Below are 19,522 nucleotides of genomic sequence, written 5' to 3'. Positions count from 1 at the left end.
AAAAGTGTTACAAGTAAAAAAAAAAACGAAGAAAGTACTAAAATTCAGACCCCTATTAAGCTATCATTAGTTTTTCGTACAAAAAACTCTCGCATAAAATAGAGAAGTGTATCACTTATTCGATTCCGAAACGTTTGTACTTGCTCCATTTCATAATACTCACTACACTTTCCATTATGGGAAGTTTCACAATACTTGCTACACTTTATTTTTGGACAATAAACTCTCTTATCTCTCTCTTTTCACATGGGTGCCTTTTCTTTTTATTCTCTACCTCTGTCTTCTCCAAAAATTACCTAAAAATCCGTAAATTGAGAAGTGTAACGAGTAATATGAAACTGGCGAAAGTATATTTTATAAGAACTGAGGGGAGTAACCGCTAGTCCACACCTCTCTTCTTTATATGACGCATAGCTTTTGTATAAAGGTTTCGTCTTGAGTTGTGCCATCACACATTTCTTTTCCTTTATAAACTCCTCTGCTTTCCTCTGTTTTTTTGCTGGTTTTCCACCTTCATCTACTTCTTCCTATCTTCATCAATACATACCATCTTATTACAAACATTTATATCACATAAAACTAAGGTTGGTCCAATTTCTTCTTCTTCTCATTTTTCATTTTCATTCTTTTAGTTCAAGAACATTTAACCATAACTTATATGAATTATTTCATCTTTTCAAATTCTATTAATACCCCCATATTATAAAAAAATAATTTTTTTTTATTTCTCTATATCTTTTGCTATGAGAATTTATTTACGTACCCAGATCATGAATTAGAGTTCTTACTAAACTTACATAAAATCCCATATTTTATTTTTGTATGTTAACATTCATTTTTTTTTTTTTTTGAATTGTGCAGGGTGTAAGTTAAAAGGAAAAAATGGATAAAAATAATAATAATGATGAAAAAAATGAAAAGAAAGGGAATAATAATAGCTTAGAAAAAAGCTACTTTGATGTTTTGGGATTATGTTGTTCTTCTGAAGTTCCATTGATAGAGAAAATATTGAAGCCACTTGAAGGAGTTATTGAAGTTTCAGTGATAGTTCCTTCTAGGACTGTCATTGTTTTACATGATACTCTTGTTATTTCTCAGCATCAAATTGGTAAGTTTTAAGTTTTTAATAGTTTCGTTTGAAGTTGGTGTTTGTAATTTGCATGATTTTTTAGTGTTATATAGGTCATACTATCATGAATTGTTAGTGCAATATGTCATGTCATTCTATATTATTATACCCAATTTGTTACCAATTTCTTTCGTTTTTCCCTCTATCCTTGGATAGGGGGGGGGAGAGTGGGAGAAGTTAACGTTTCAAGTCGAGTTTGAGTTTGGTATATGTTAAATTTAGAAACAGCACGAAATGGGCTTGGGTGACTCGAACAAGGAGGAGGAGAGATTTAGTTCATTTTATACGTCTAAAGGAGGTTCTATACTAAAACTAACTGGTGATAGTAGGAGTGACTCCTCTATTTTATAAAGTGTAACAATCTATCCTCTTTCTCTAATGTAGGATACTCCTAAGTGGGCATTCATGAATTTCAACAATATATTTTAATGAACTTTATAGCTCAATTGAACTTGAATTTAACTCGATTTGGAGTTGTAAAGCTCGAGTAGGTCGAATTTGAGTAATGAGCACTTTCTAACAAATACTCTTGAAGTATTTGGAACTTTTCTATAAAATTTTTGATAGAGAATAATATTAGGATAATAATTTGTAGAGTTTTCTAATAATATTAGGATTCGGATTATTGGAATCTATATATATTGATCGATAGACACACTTCAGATTTACGGAGTTTACATTATCTAACAAATTTTTATTATGTACTTGTAAATTTGCTCATAATCATATATATTTTGTGATTGATTCATATATTCAAGGCTTCAAGCATATTCCCAAGCTAAGCTAAGCTAAGGTTCATTTACCTTGGTACATATTCCATGACTCTTTACTTACTACATTTGGTTTTTAAAATTGGATTCACAAACTAAAATTAATTAATTTTATTAATATAAAGAAAAATATTATGAAGTAATATTTTATAAGATTTTCCTTAAATGTATTTTATGATGTCAACCTTTTATAAATTGTAATGTTTAGGAAATTAAGATACTAATAGTCAAATGTAAAATAATTTTTACGTGATATTGCTAATATATATGTAACTACGTAGATAATATGGTCAAAGTTAATAAGTATTGACCTTGAAGGACAAATGATAATAGTTAAAAGAAAACAGAGAAGGTTATTTGAAGAGAATTATCATAAATTAAAACATATGATATGTACAATTAAATAAACATAGATTTTAAAAAGTAACCTAAGAGATCAATATATATTTTTTCATCTCAATAAGTAACAACACTTGTATCACTCCTCCTATCACTCCTCCACTATGGTGTTTTTTTTGTCATACAAACTTCGGTCATTATTAATTTACCCGTATTTTTCTTTGGGATGTCTCTTATTACTTTATCCATTTCTTTAGTTTTTAGTTTTGGAATGAGACTACTAACTTTCCATTACATGTACATTCAACTTTAATCTAAATAGTTTCTTCTTCCTTCAATATCGCACAACATTGTTTCTTCTAAAACTTTGTGTAAAAGAAACGGGAAACTAATAAAGGTTGAAAAGAGTAAAACAATAATGAGATCCCTACCATTAATTGAATGATCTCTTTGAGTATAATTGGACTTATAATGTGAGGCCTGTCAATTTCTCTTGAAAAAGATGAAATGTGTGAGTGTTTGACTACCATTATTTTGGTCTGTTCTTTTTAGACCTTTCTTAAAACAGGCAAGACTATGTAATAGATTTTTCTTTTTTTTCTTTTTTTTGATTTTGGGAAAAGGAACTTGATATCTTTAGAAAGAAGGCTATGTTGATCATATTGAATTAGAAAATTTTATTTTTGAAAATTACATGTTGAGACGAATATAATAAGATCTTACATGAATATATTTTTCTTTATAAATTGACATAAAAATATGATTAAAGTTTTTTCAAATTGCAAAACCACATCCGAGCATATCAGGTCAAAAAAAATTAGACCAGGTCAGAGTAGATCAAATTGTAAAAAATTCTGACAAAGTTAAATCATTTCAAGTAAAGAGAACATAATCAAAGTCGTACTAGTTCTTGTAATAGAGAGATTTCAGGTTGAATAGTTCTAGTTAGGAGTCAATCATAGTCATTATGATTGATGCATAATAACAACATAAGTTAATCGTCCATTTGGAAGGAATACCCAGTTTTGAGTAGAGGCTAATTCAATCTTGAGATTTTATGAATAAAATGCGCAAATTATCAAAAAAAAAAACAACATAAGTTAATCGTGTCATAAAACCTTCTCAATAACTTTAAAAAAACATAATTTATAAACTTATAGATGATAATAATATATTAAGGATGTTTTGTCCTAGTAATTAAGATTGAAGTGATGTGAACGGTAGATTATAGGTTCGAATCCTCTCTCCCTTTCTTTGTACTTTGTTTCTATTTCAAGTCATCATAAATTAGTACATCATTTCATCCTTTTATAAATTTAGTAAGTGATAATTGAACATCCCCATATAACCCTTAATTAATTAAGAATACCCTTATGAAAACCCAAAAGAAATATTATTTTAAACACTCAACACTTTCGAATATATGCTAGTAGATTTTAAACTCTATCATCAGTGGCGGATCCACTTAAGAACAAGTAGGGTTACATGATCCTACTTGAATTGATAAAATTGCAAAAATTTCCTTTAAAAATTTCGAGTTTTTGAATATTATCCTAAAAATATGACCATTTAACCCCAACAAAAACTTAATAATTACGCTTTGACCCCACTAATAGAAATTCTGATCCGCCACTACCTACCATGACTTTGAGTATTATTTGTATGTTCCTTGTCCAAGTCGAAATTAAATCCAGCATGAAATTATGGCTTTGAAGTTTGGACACGTGAATTGATCATGTATGAAACAAAAAAAATTGTGTCACAATTCACAAATTACACAACCCCTTTGAATGACACGAAAACGGCCACCAAGCTATGACCTATTTCTTCAAAGTCACGTTGTTTAGATAATTTGAAGATGAGTCATGCTATATTGCTATTGCTAGTTGGAGAAATGTTAACATAATATATAGAGGGTATCTAGGTAAATTTAGTATATACAATGTTATATAAGATCGACTTTTCATGATTTATGATTCAATAAAGATAGTATTTTACGGCATTAAAGGAGTCATTTCTTCTAAAAGTGATTCGTTTAAAAAAAATGTGACCCATTTTATTTAGAAAGTGATTTTTAAAAAGTGATGTAGTCGATCTTATATAAATAATATCGAAAGATGGGAGTATACAAGACTTACTAAATTTAGTAGTATATGCTTTCATACCAATTCTTCTTCTTTGTTTAGGTGGTTATTGATCTAGGTTCACTGTTCATTGCATACTTGTAGCTTGTATGGTTCCACTCGACCGTAATTGTGATAATTGAAAAAATTGTATTGAATAGGTCTCTTAAAGAATTGTCTATGTGATTTTTTCGAGTCAAAATTCATAACTTTAACCATAAAATAGCAACAGTATATATAAAAATAATCATAATATATGTACAATCTTATAAAGTTCGTCTTAAAATATGCTCAATCATGAATTAATCTTTAAGATCCTGGTATCTATAAACACCAATGGACAATATTTTGGAAACCTTAGGTAGTACTCCCTCCGTCCCATAATATAGTGCTTCATTTCCATTTTGGGTGTCCCAAAATATAGTGCTTGGTTCTATATTTAATTCCATAATTTTTTGTGATTTGCCTAAAAAAACGTGCCATCATTATTTGTTTGCTTCTTGAAAATAGTTTTTTTGCTTTGTTTATTCAACCCAAGGGTTACATTTAATGCTCTTTTACCAATTATTCTTCATTCTCTCTCCTAAGGTCACCTTTTTCCACACAATATTTATTTTAATAATAAAAAGTTTTTACTTTCCTCTTAGATTCTATTTACCTTAATTCCCGTGAAAAAATGGAATCAAGCACTATATTATGGGACGGAGGGAGTAGCTACCTCACTTTTGTTGGATTGAAAGATTAAACGAAGAAAGACAAGAACCAAAAGGCAATGTTAGACTACGTTCTTTTGGATTAAACTGGACTGAACTGAATTGTGCTGAACTGAACTGGATTGAAATGAAAGAAAACTGTGAGGAAATTACTGAACTGAACGGAATTTAATTGAATTGAAGTGAAGTGCACTGAAAATAAGTCCAGAAGGACAGAACCTTAATAAACTAGGTAGTTGTATTTCATGTACTTTTTAGCTTATGTTAATTCACACAGGCCAAAAACATCATTCTTTCATTGCAAACTTTTGGTGATATAATTGTCAGCTCAAATGTTTCTGGGAAATTTCATATAGTAAAGGTTGTCAATCAATGCATCGACTTGTTACAAGTTGCAACATAAATCCTTTTAAGATTTAGTCTTTTCCACCAAAAGAAAAGAAAAGAAAAAAAAGATTCCTATTACTTTATTGTTTGATGATATGAGGAGTACTTTTTAACTGAATGCTAATATTGTCAAACTAAAGCTGGCATTTGATGGTCCAATTACTACAATAATCCTTTTTACACCATATACAAACTTTTAATTTTACACTCCAATCCATTTCAATCTATTTTTCTGAAATTAGTCTTGATTTTGTATAAAGTTGGTTATATATGCACTCTAGTATTGACGTAGACAAATAACATCATAATTCGAGTAGCAGGTGATAATCTGGTGGTGTTTTTGGAATAGAATCACATCCCTTGTTCGAGAGATCTTCAATTTCCCCCTACTACAATGGATTTCAACGGTTCAATTTACCTTATTAATTGAAATAAAATGAACATCACAATCATATAACATAGTATATGAAGCTTAAAGAAAGAGAAAATTACGACTCTAGATTATTAACAATGTATATATTTTATAGTTTGATGGTTAGTTTATCTCCTCCGATTCAATATAAGACAACTCACATGTTTACAACAACAAATTAAAAAGGTTCAAAATCAACAATTTGACTCATCTAAGTATTACGTATTATTATTATGATATGCAAACTCCCATCTGATGTACTTTCTCGTTATAGTATCACTTTTTTCACACGCTTCCTCTCCCTCTCTTATACTTTATCGTATGTATTTTTCGGTCATGGTGAAAAACAAAGCGAGTAGAATAGTTCAAAGTACCCCTTAATTTATGGGGGTAATGATCAACAAATTAAAGTCCCTCTAATGAATTATTAGAATTAAAGTACCTAGTTATAAACTTTTCATACTTCTTTTTTAGAAAAAAAAAAGTTGGGAGCAAAATCAAAGATGTGTGCCAAAGTCCATCAAGCTAAAAAGATGGATTATTAAATTTGTCGTGTTTGCGTATTGCTAGTGGCTGCATGACTGTGTTTGCACTAATTAGCACAACAACAACATAATTATTTGTCCTATGACTTATAAGCTTTGCATTTTTTATATGCTTCATAAAAAGTTTGCATGTAAACCTAATTCTTGGGTTTTGCATGACTTCTCACCAATAAAGATGGGAGGACCAAGAAAATTGATAGGATCCTCTATAATTGATATGTTACTAGTTGTGACAATTTTATCAATTATATGTTGTAATATAATCAAGCAACTTGTAAGTAGGGATGACAATGGGGCGGGTCTGAGTCGGGTCCAACCTTGGGTTTTGCATGACTTCTCACCAATAAAGATGGGAGGACCAAGAAAATTGATAGTATCCTCTATTATTGATATGTTACTAGTTGTGACAATTTTATCAATTATATGTCGTAATATAATTAAGCAACTTGTAAGTGTCACTTATGTACAATAAGAAGTTATTTCTACTGTCTTTGTGGCTCATATGAATAAAAAAAAAGAAGTTATTTGTCTTTGCTTATAAAGTTGAATAGTTGATTAGGAAAAATGCTAGTAATATATCATTAGTCAATCCTCAATTGCTTAACCTAGCAATTTATATTATACACTAAGATGTAGGGCTGTTCATAAAAAAATGAAACCGAAATACCGAAAACCGGTTAAAATAGGTGGTAACCGTACCGATAAAAAAATGTGTTTAACGGTATAGTTACCGAACCGATAAATTAACGGTTAAACGGTACAATGATTGTTATGATTTTTTGAGTGAGCGGTTAATTGAAATATTGAAATATTTTTTTTCTATATAATAATTGTGAAACATTTGCAAACAATTACATTAATTCTAATATTTGTTACTAAGTTACAATAATTATAAAGTATTTGATTTTCAAACAATCTACAATAGTACGAGTTGTGAAGAATTATTAGGGTTAATTTAACTTGCCTTTTCTAGGAGTTTACTCCTAAATCCGTCCTTATACCCTCTATTAGGAGACACTTTGGATATAAGGTTAGAATGATAAATGTACGTACCCATTTACAAGAGGTAGATAGCTATTTAAAAATCGAATCATTATATTCCTGTGTGTAGCCAAATGTCCGTTTTCCAAAATTCCAACGTGTAACTTTGATGATCGGTAAATTTTATTTATACAACTTCCAAAGATGTCAAAGTACACAAATTATTAAAATAGGTACTCTAATATTAACATAAAATTAGACGAATTCAATACTGAAGTTTCCTAGCAAGTCCATTCCATTTTACTCTAACCCAACACTATTTTAGTCATCCCTTCCCTTCTCCTCCTTTGTTTTCTTGATTCTCGAATTAAAACAGACAATTCCAAAAAATAACTAGGCAGTCTTACCGAACATATTAAACTAATCACTAATTGGATTAAGCTAGTCACTGAATGAGTTAAAGAATGTCATTACTGAATAGATTAAACTGGTCATGAAATAAATTAAACGGGTTCCTAAATAGATTAAACTAGTCACTATATTAAAAAAAAAGTTGTCATGTTCTCTTCTTAATATTAGACTTCGGCCGTGCCTAATTTTAAACTAAAAAAAGCGGTCTCTTACGAGACCAACTGGTCAAAGTATAGGTTAATGTGGTAAATGTTTCTCTGTAATTTTTTTAATGAGTAGATTAATTTCTCTTAGTAATTGTGATTTACTAACATAATGCACTTAATTGTGACAACAGTGAAGGCATTAAATCAAGCTCGGTTAGAAGCAAATGTAAGAGTAAAAGGGATAACAAACTACAGGGGAAAATGGCCAAGTCCTTATGTTATTTTATCAGGGCTATTACTCTCACTCTCATTTCTCAAGTATGTATACCACCCTTTACAATGGCTAGCAGTTGCCGCGGTTGCTGTTGGCATTTGGCCTATTTTATTAAGGGGTGTTATCGCGATTAGAAATTTCACCCTCGACGTCAACATTCTTATGCTCATAGCAGGTATGACAAATTACACTACGTAAGTGCTTGTTTGGTTGACATAAAAACTAAATTTATCCCGCTTGAGTCCATGTGATATGGACCCTTCACTAAATAATTTTCTCACATGTCATTTGGGTCCCACCGTTATCATATTTTAATGTTACGTTTACACTTTCAAGTGAAAAAAAAACCCTACAATCTCCTAGACTTTACTCTTAATCTTAATATGTGTGTCCGTATCTGACGTATGTTTATCTGTGGGCGGAAGTACTAATTGAGAATTAATATGCGTATTATGAACATTTTTTTGCTTATACTAACAAAGAAAATTGAAGAAGAAGTACTTGTAGTTTATTGAATTACAAAAGTAAAACCAAAGATTATCATTGTCTTTATATAGCTAATAGAAGATGATCATATGTTTGTTTTCATATAAGACTTTTGTAGGTCAATACACTAATTTTTCTATATATGACTTTAATTGTTTAATGTACCATCGAAGTATGAAGATTGATCTAATATGAACTGGGAATCAATTCTTGTGAGTCGAATAAATAGTGCATTAATCAAGGGACAAAAAGTTCGAGAGAAAGTTGAATGTACACATAAGTACTAGTCGAGATGTATTTCATCAATTTTGACATAGTTAAAATGTGCATTTCTCTTGAGATGGTGGTAGTACTAGTAAACTAGTGTGTTATTCTTGTTTTTTAACACAAGTTAAATTTGGTTTCTGGCAGTGATAGGCACAATTGTGCTGAAAGATTACACAGAAGCCGGTACTATAGTGTTTCTTTTCACCATTGCAGAGTGGCTCCAATCAAGGGCTAGTCAAAAGGTTTTTAACCCTCTCTATTCTGTTCAATACTGGTTTCTTTTTGCATTTTCCCTGTTTCTATGGGCTATAGCAAATTCGGTGGTTACAGAAGTTTGTATAACCGGATAACCAAAATATCGTGTAGCAGATTATATATACTGTATAAAGAGTTCTTAAGCTAAGTAGTTACATAAAGATTAGTATTCCATATTTATGTTAGGGTGTGCTTTACTGACTTGAACTTATTAGACCTCGTTAGTCTTAATTTTACAATATGTTTTACATATGACCGCACCTGAGGAGCACCAACACTTAAAAGTTTTTAAGGTGAAGAGAATGCACCATTACTCAGACTCGGGTACTCATATTTGATATGGATACTTGCCTGAACTGTCTTCTTCTGTGAGAAAATTCTACAATTTTGGCCAATCATGGAGTTTATAATCATGTTCAAGTATCAAGGATTCAACACGGGTACATGAGGTAAAATTAAGAGTCGGAGTAGCATAGCTTAAAATGTGAAGCTTCCTTGGTCTTAAATTTACTTGTGAAAACATTAGTGTGAACATGCTAATTGTTATGTGAACCTCATTGATTTATAAGCTCATAAATTGTTTTTCTCCTCACCTTTTGTTTCTCAGGCAACCGCGGTTATGTCATCACTAATGAGCATGACACCACAGCAAGCAACCATAGCGGAAACAGGAGAAGTTGTAAATGTAAAAGATGTTAAGCTGAATACCATTCTTGCTGTCAAGGCGGGTGAACTTTTACCGATTGATGGAGTTGTTGTGGAAGGAACTTGTGAAGTTGATGAGAAGACTTTAACTGGGGAGTCATTTCCTGTTCCCAAGCAAAAGGATTCTAATGTTTGGGCGGGAACTGTAAATGTTAATGGTAATTCCCCTTCGATCTCCCATTCTTCTTCAACCCTTTTCACCTTTTATGAGTCATTTCATGCACATATATTTCTTCTGAAAACATACCTTTTTAATCTGCACAGGTTATGTTAGTGTTAAGACAACTGCCCTTGCCGAGGATTGTGCTGTGGCGAAAATGGCAAGGCTTGTAGAAGAAGCTCAAAACAATAAATCTAATGTTCAAAGGTTAATTGACAAGTGTGCTATGTATTATACACCAGGTTTGTTTGTTAATCATATTGTTCTCTTCACCATGCTTTGAATGACTCCAAATTTTACTGATCATAACTGATTAGGCCATGACGGCGTTTTTTTTTCCCTCTTCAGCTGTTGTTTTAATATCAGCTGGTTTAGCAGTAGTTCCTATTGCAATGAAACTTCATGACAGAAAGCACTGGTTTCACTTAGCGCTGGTAGTATTAGTGAGTGCATGCCCTTGTGGACTTATTCTCTCAACCCCGGTAGCAACTTTTTGTGCACTTTCAAGAGCAGCTACTTCAGGGCTTCTGGTGAAAGGGGGTGATTATCTTGAAATTCTTGCCAAAATCAAACACATGGCTTTTGATAAGACCGGGACAATAACAAGAGGCGAATTCACCTTGACGGACATTCACTCACTTGCTGATTATGTTACTTTGACTGAATTACTCCACTGGTAGGTGTTCCATTTATCTCTTCTAAATACAGAAACTGTCTTTGTAAGGAGTGTTACTATCTGCATGAAAGAAAATAGTTATCCTTGAACGAATATGAAGCTTTTTTATTAGAAGAATATGGTGTTATTATGGTTGGAAGGTTCCAAGAAAGGGAAAGGGAATTGTTCCTCAATATATTGTGTTTGATTAAGGTTTTCTTGCTTTTTTCCCCCCTTCCGCCGCTTTTCCTTGCTCAATCTTGAATCCCCTTTCTTGTTTTCTCTTTTTTCTTCCCTTTGCTACTTCTCTAGCATTGTTCTATAGTTGCAGATCAATACTGATTATTGCATATTGAAACTGATTGAAGATGATATAGGTTGATCAAAGCTGATTTTTGCCTAATATTGTTTATGTAGTTGAAGTGAAGAGGGCCTTTATGAATTTCACCTGTGGTTGTACATTATATTGTTGTGTTAAAAGTTTATTCATGGAACCTAATAATTGTTGCAGGGTATCAAGCATTGAAAGCAAATCCAGCCATCCTGTAGCAGCTGTATTAGTTGATTATGGACGATCTCAAGGTGTTGAACCAAAGCAAGATAATGTAGAAGATTTTCAGAATTTTCCGGGAGAAGGAGTTTTCGGAAAAATTAATGGAAGAAATATCTATATAGGAAACGAGAAGCTAGGCCAAAGGGCTAATTGTACAGTAGGTAAGCAACTGCTGTTAGTTCTGTTCCTAACCACATCTGTTGTGAATTTCGGATTCATTCAGTCTGATGTTTTGTTTCCTTTTGAACCAAATGTTAGCTTCAAATATTGTTGATGCGGATGATCATACCAAGGAAGCACGGACTCGTGGATACGTGTACTCTGAAGGAGCGCTAATTGGAACTTTCAGTCTTTCGGATGACTGTCGATCAGGGGCTGCAGAAGCAATAAAAGAGTTGAAATCAATGGGGATAAGGACTGCTTTGCTAACTGGAGATAACTGGTCCACAGCGAGGCGTGCACAAGAGCAGGTTCATTTTTGCACCTAACACTGCATACATGTTAGCTCTTCCTACGGAACAATTTCTTGGGATCAATTTTAGCTTTTTATAGTGAAACTTGTTAATGATTCCAACTTGGAATTGACCCGACTCGAAAACAGTAGACCTGTATCAAACTTAATAGACCAACACAACCTGAACCTAAACTGTGAAGAGACGGACCTGAACATATCTGACCCGATTGCCATCCCTAGCTGACTATATGTATGAGACAAACCAAATTAGTATATGAAACTATTATATGGATGCAAAGGATTATTTTTATATTAAGATTAAAAACTATCAGAATTTTCTGACTAGAAGAGTTGCTCTTTGATTGTTGCAGCTTGGACAAGCTTTAGATGCAGTTCATGCAGAACTTCTACCAGAGGACAAGGCAATAATTATAAAGGACTACAAGAAAGACGGATTCACAGCTATGGTAGGCGATGGTGTAAATGATGCCCCTGCATTGGCTACTGCAGATGTGGGCATCTCAATGGGAGTGTCAGGGTCCGCGCTAGCAACAGAGACAGGGCATGTAATTCTAATGTCAAATGACATTAGGAAGATACCAAAAGCTATCAAGCTAGCAAGGAAAACCCGCAGAAAAGTGATCGAGAATATAGTTTTCTCCATCACTGCTAAGGCAGGAGTCATTGCTTTTGCCATTGCAGGCCACCCACTTGTCTGGCTGGCTGTTCTAGTTGATGTCTTGACATGCTTGATGGTGATCTTCAACAGCATGCTTCTCTTGCGGGGATCAGGCCATGGACATAGCAGTAGCAGGTGCTTCGGGCTGTTCTCTTCGGGTCATTCTCATAAGACAGAGCACCATCATAGTAAGATGATGACTGAGCAGTGTTGTTCTAAGAATGCAGTGCCTCATTGCTCGGTCACTCCTTGTCAGTCGACCAAAGCAAGTTCATGTGGGCCTACTAAATGTTCTTCTAAGGGTTGCTCGACAACTCCTAGTCATACGACAAATCCAAAGTCATGTGAGCCTACGAGATGTTCTTCTAAGGGTTGCTCGACTGCACCTTGTTACATGATCAGTCCCAAGTCATGTGAGCCTACTAAATGTTCTTCTAAGGGTTGCACAACTACTCCAAGTCAGACAACTCATCCCAAGTCATGTGTGCCCACAAGATGTTCTTCTCAGGGTTGCTCGACTACTCCTTGTCAGACGATAAATCCCAAGTCATGTGAGCTTACTAAATGTTCTTCTAAGAATTGCACGACTACTCCTAGTGAAACAACTGATCCCAATCCATGTGAGCCCACAAAGTGTTCTGCTCGGGGCTGCTCAACTACTCCTAGTCAAACTACTAATCCTGAGTCGTGTGAGTCTGCAATATGCTCTTCTCAGAGCTGCTCAACTCCATGTCAGACTGCAGCAAAACAGACACCCGAATCACCAAAATGTTGTCAGAATACAAATCAACATTTGAGGCTTGCAGATACAAATCATGACTCAAATGAGAAATACTATCATTCTAGTGAAGATCATTATCTAGACTTTCTTGAAAGTCAGACCAACTCATGTGGTGGTACAACCAAGAAGGTAGACAATGAGGAGATAACGATGTTCTGTGGAAGCGAGATCAAACATGATGCTTTGAAATTAGAGGAACAAAAGAGTTCTTGTTGTGAGGGACACAATGATGTGAACTGTCAAGGCCAAATCCAGACAGCTCCTGGAGAATCTAGTATCGTAATCAGCGTGCTGCCTGACAAGAATGAACAACATTGTTTACGCTCCCATGAAAATCATGCACCACACCATCATCATCACCATGAACAACATCATGTTCATAATGAACCACATCATCATCATCACCACCATCATCATCATCCAGTTGTGTCACATCCGGTATGCCATGCTAACACGGTTGCTAAGCACGCGTGCAGCAGTTTGAGAAAGAGGGAGAACCGAGGATGTTGCAAGAGCTTCAGGAAGGAGTGTTGTAGTAATACTAATGCACAGGGTCATATAGGAGCTGCTTTTGGAGGTCTCACTGAAATTGTAACCGAATAGTTAATCGAACTAAGGTACATTAAAGAGATGAAAATTCATCTTCTTCTTATTTTCTTTTTTTGTTCTAGGGAAAGAATTGAGAGATTGAGAGCTATGGCACATTGTGGCACTTAGTTTTTCTGTAAAAAGCATGATTTGGTTGGGTTTTTTCTTCTCTAAATCCCCTTTTTTTGGGCATCTTAGCCGGGGAATAAATCCTACATGTATGTACATTGAAGGTGGGATGGATACTTCCTCTATACCCAACTTTGATTCTCATTATGTAATTACATGTTGGTTTTAGTAATCAAAAATTGTGATGGGACAAAAAATATGTTTGCTTGGAAACTTTGTAAAAGTCTAGTAGTTTAAGCTACTCACTATATGGGAAATGTTAGCTTCTCAAGACATACATGGACCATGATTGCGGCATGTCTATTATGTTCTCGTTCAAATGAGCGAAAAATAGCCTTGGGTACACTTAAAGTTAGGTGTAACCGAGAACGCCTATAAATTTGTATGTTGGTTGAGGCTATGAGTGCTTTACACATAAAGGAACAAAATGTACATTTTTGTTATTCATTGGGCCTAGTGTTATTCTGTATCCAGTGAGCAAGCATAACTACAAAGCATTCCAAACTATATTTTGCAGGTAAAAAACTAATGCTGATGATCTTCCACATGAACTCCATAGATGAGACACATTTGATGTGTACAAACACCAATCTGAAATAATCTAGACTTGGTCTGTGATCTTTGATGAACAATGTATGTAACGAGCTAATGAACGAATCGATTTCGAAGTTCGAACCAGAGAATCTGTTCTAGATAATCTTGTATCATTGCATTCTCTGAGATTTCTCCTGGCAACTTCTGATAACCTTTCTTCACTGAATTATAAGGCAGGCTGCAGAAGGTGTATTCATCATATAAGCTCTTTAATGGCACACAATTTTTTCATATACCAGCCACAATCAACTTTAGGCTGATATATTGTTACCAGTAATATATACTCCCTCTGGACTTTATTAGTTAACCTCTTCCTTTGGGGCACATTTGTCGAGACACTAATTTGAATCTTAATATCTCTAATTTTCGATAAGCAAAAATTACAAAAAGTTAATATTTGGATAATACACATTGAGACGAATCCAACAAGATCTCACATGACTATATTTTTCCTTAAATTACAAGAGATAGTCAAAGTCATGTATGTAAATAGTGTCAAAAGTCAAAACAGGTAAACTAATAAAGACCGGAAGGAGTATCTTTCAAGTAAATTGCATTCCCCTATGTTATAAAATAGAAGTATTTAGTGTTTTTACTCACCTATATTATAGGCCTTGTAGGTGAAACATAACTCGATGCTTTAAATTGTTATACTCCCTCCGTCCCATAATATAGTGCTTGTTTCTTTTTTCACGGTCTCCAAAATGTAACTTTGACCTTTAATATCTTCAATTCCTTATTAATAAAAAATATAAAAAGTTGATATTATGAAATTACACATTGAGACGAATCTAACAAGATCCTACATGAATATGTTTTTTTTATATATATAAATGAGAATATTCGGTCAAAGATTTTAAAGTTTGACCACCAAAAATGAAATAGGCACTATATTATGGGACGGAGGGAGTAACTTCTAACACGCTAAACACTATATTTTCTAAACCCTTTTCAATATCTCTTTATTTTTGTTTTCAAGTTTCTTCCATTATCCGACAAATAACATTTAGAAATATATTACTCCTTCCCTTATTTTCTAACTTAATGAGGATATGTACTTAATTATGATGATAAGTTTTAGTGAAATTAAGTACAAGTAATTACTTTTAAAGTTAATTTTGTTTTGAAAGGAACATAATAGTATAGAATAAATTAATTAGTTTTGACAATACTTTCATATGTATGGTGTGATAACAATAGGTTTCTAATTACACGAATTCTTAATTTTACAAAATATGCTTCTATTATTGTTGTGTAGTTTATCACTTAATTTATACACGAGATTTCTTTTGTTATTTGTCAAATAACACGAGATATCGCATAGGCCTATAATCTATTCAAATATTATTCGTAAATGGTGTACGTGTCCATCTGAATACATATGTGCATTACGTGCATTCGGCACGGGCAATACGCAAGTACACAACCCTAAATAAGCAACTCAGGCACAATACGTGTAACATGTGTGTCAAAGGACCAACTCAACCAAAAGCTTAAGCTGATGGTTGAGGCCCCAGGAATAGATTTATACTCTATCACGCCCCCTCACGCAAGAGCCCTTTGGGCTTGAAGTGTGGATGCAGCACAGGTCTCCCTCATACCTGGCGCTAAGTATTCCACTTAGCAATGAGGGGGTGATGAGATTCGAACCCGTGACCTTTATGTCACACTGGCTCTTGATACCATGTCAAAGGACCAACTCAACCAAAAGCTTAAGCTGATGGTTGAGGCCCCAGGAATAGATTTATACTCTATCAATGTGCTTCTGCCTTCTATAGATACGCATATGGACCACACACCTTTACCTGGCTAATGCTAGTCTCTTTCAAACCATTGATGGAATAACAGACCCATATAGTGATATAGATCATGAGCCAAAGCCACATATATCTTTTTACATTATCATTTTGATGCTTTTAAGATGAGTTGAAACATATAATAATTATGTGAGGTGTGGTGGGTCCTGCATACTATTGATTTTATATACATATATATGTAATATACGATTTGTACCAACCAAGAATGTTTTGGTCTAGTAGTTAAGATTGAGATGCTTTGAACGATAGGTTACAGGTTCAAATCTTCTCTCCCCTTCTTTGTACTCAAAGGTGATTATATCATATTGTTTGGGCCCACTTGCCCGCGGACTCACGAAGGATCCAACCCCAGCTGGCATAACACGTGGCCATGGTGGGTCCCACACTATGTGGCCTGGCTAAAGGATTCTGGGATCTCTCACCGGGCCAACAGAAGTCAAAAGATGAAAAGACAACGAACATAATCAATCCCAAGGAGGCCCATCCCATCAGAAGGTCTCTATCTAGAGATTCTCACTACTATTAATACCCACAATTCCATCAATGAAAAGGCATTGTATTCTCACCTAACTAACTAGAACTTCTCACTCTAGATTCTCTCTCTACCTCAATCATCAACTGACTTGAGCGTCGGAGGGGCGATTCCGGAACAATCCCCGAGGTAGTCTAACGTATTTCACAAGATTCCGGTGAACAGATACCTAACTCAAAACCGCATCCTTGGACAATAGACCGGCTCAACATTGATCATTAACCTCAATTTCTAGACAGAAACACATAAAAATTGTACAGAAACTGATTGTCTTATAATTTTTGATAAACAATAAGTCAGTCATTGTGAATGAACTGCATTCAAGTTTTTTTTAGCAAAAGATAGTATGTGGCCTGTGGGTATATAGTCTAGTGTCTACTACATATAGAGAATTACGTTGGGAAATTGACATTGTTAAGGTCAACAGCAATAAATTGACATGTTTACGTCTAATAATCTCATCCTTACATGCAATTTTTTTTATCTACTCCTTTCGTCACAACTATTGGATAATATTATATGTAAAGGGATAATATTATATTGTAAAGGGTAGAAGGGTACTTTCATAGTCATAGGTCTGTATTATAAACACTATATATATTGAATGTCAGGTTAACCTACAACAGGTTAACACACAATTATTCCCACACTTGTACATGGTATCAAGAGCCTAATTTTTTCTAAAGAAAACGTATTATAAACACTATATATATCGAATGCCATGTTAATCAACAACAGGTTAACACACAATTATTCCCACACTTGTACAACAACGTTGCCCTATTTTTTTTTTTTTTTGTTTCTTTTTAATTTGAATTTGCTCCATATCATATGGCAATGAGGCACTATACTATACCACTTTACTTTAAGATACACCATTTTTTGTCCCGTTGATCTTAAAGAAACTATATGTTACTCTAACGGCTCGTGCAATAGAAGTTAATAAATGGTGTTCATTTGAATGAATATTAAGCGTAATGTTATAAAGGAAGTATTCTTCAGATAAATTATCATAGAAATGCAATTTCAACCTATAAGTTTGTGTTTTTTCTCTATAGAGAAGCAATCTTATTCTTGACCTTTTGTTTTTTTCTCTAAGGAGAAGCAATTTTCGTTAGCATTCAATACTACCTTTTATAAGGTAGTATTGGATTGTAGGTGGTACTAAATGCGAATGAAAATATAAGAAAAAAAATACTTAGGATAAATTAGTATTACTATGAAAATAAATAATACTTTTTTCATTATTTTACATACAAATGCATATCCATTACCACCATTTATAACCAACTAAATAGGTCGTTATATTAGATAGGTGGTACTAGGGGTGTTCATGGGTGGTTAACCGTCCCGAAACAACATTTCGTTCGATGACCGGAAATTTCGGTTCGCTCTTTGTACGAACCATAATCGATTAGACCGGTTACCACTTAAGCGGTTAACCATTTTTTCGGTACAATTTTTCGGTTAACCATTAACCGTTATTTAATTTATACTATTATGTTTTACTTAATGTACAATATATTTTCAATTTTTTTTGTGTATATATTTTAATATTATATATACTATAATATAAAATATATTATAAAGTGGATAATAAATTCATTGGAAAATATAATTAACACTAATAATTTACTTCATCTCCTAATTATAGTGTTTATATTAGTATTAGAGTTTCCAAATAATTTACATACTTACTCTAATTGTTGTAACTTAGCAACAAATATTAGAATTAATGTAATTGTTTGAAAATGTTTTACAACAATGAAATAGAGAAAAAAAATATTTCGATCGGTTAATCTTTCACTCAAAAATCATAACTATAACTGTACCGTTTAACCGTTAATTCTATCGGTTCAGTAACCGTATCGTTGAAACTTTTTTTATCGTTATGATAACCATCCATTTAAATCGGTTTCTCAGTATTTTAGTATGGTATTTCAGTTTCGATTTTTTATGAATAGCCCTAGGTGGTAGCAAGGATGGGGGCTCATGAAATTATGGAAATGACAAAATACTCAAGATCTGATATCTTACTTTTGCATGTGGGCATGTGCCCATCATTATATGTCATTCTATTTGTGTGGCCACAACCAACTTGTTAGCTCAATTTGGTTGTTTGGGAAACATACCACTTTTAGAAAATAACTCAGTGCAATATTCAATATTACGATAAGATAAGATCATAAGAATATGTCGTTATAAATGTATCGCATCAATAATTATTGTTTTTATAATTGTTCTACATGTACGTGGACTCTTTCTCTCTACTATATATAGGCTTACAATCTTACATTTATGTAATGTCAATTACTCCATAAAATCACACTAGAAAAAAAAATGAAGAGTTAGAGGTGCAAATTAAAGTGGAGTGATCACAAAATTTGGTCTATAAAATTATGGCATGAAGAAGTATAGAGAGTGAAATTGCAGCCAAGGATGACTTGCCGGGGATCGATAATATGGGATCTTATTATTTTTTCCGGCAGGTTGTCCTTGGCTACATTTGGCTCTCTTTTTCTCATGTCAAATTATGTAGACGTCTAAGTCGTAATATATGCCTTGTAAGTGAGTAGCGTAGTTGAATTAACATCACTTTGTACCGTTGATGTCCCTTCAAGTGAGACCTCCTTATAC

At 33.4% G+C, this 19,522-nt stretch overlaps 1 protein-coding gene across 2 annotated transcripts; it reads left to right on the top strand.

The window, feature by feature from the left end:
* Positions 1-414: 414 nt before the first annotated feature.
* LOC104902362 (cadmium/zinc-transporting ATPase HMA3) lies at positions 415-14,217 on the top strand. Of its 2 annotated transcripts, XM_010690117.4 has the most exons (10): positions 416-584; positions 862-1,108; positions 8,148-8,405; positions 9,128-9,225; positions 9,846-10,101; positions 10,208-10,345; positions 10,452-10,779; positions 11,270-11,472; positions 11,570-11,781; positions 12,137-14,217. In XM_010690117.4, exons 2-10 carry the CDS (start codon positions 883-885, stop codon positions 13,826-13,828), a joined length of 3,411 nt encoding a protein of 1,136 aa, XP_010688419.1. In that variant the 5' UTR covers positions 416-584; positions 862-882; the 3' UTR covers positions 13,829-14,217. The 2 variants fall into 2 exon arrangements, with proteins under 2 accessions (XP_048490345.1, XP_010688419.1); XM_048634388.2 differs by lacking the exon at positions 8,148-8,405 and having other exon boundaries at positions 415-584.
* The last annotated feature ends 5,305 nt before the right edge of the window (positions 14,218-19,522 follow it).

The sequence above is a fragment of the Beta vulgaris genome, chromosome 8 (genome assembly GCF_026745355.1).
Source record: "Beta vulgaris subsp. vulgaris cultivar EL10 chromosome 8, EL10.2, whole genome shotgun sequence".
Lineage (NCBI taxonomy): Eukaryota > Viridiplantae > Streptophyta > Magnoliopsida > Caryophyllales > Amaranthaceae > Beta > Beta vulgaris.
This window is presented reverse-complemented; position numbering and strand designations above follow the sequence as displayed.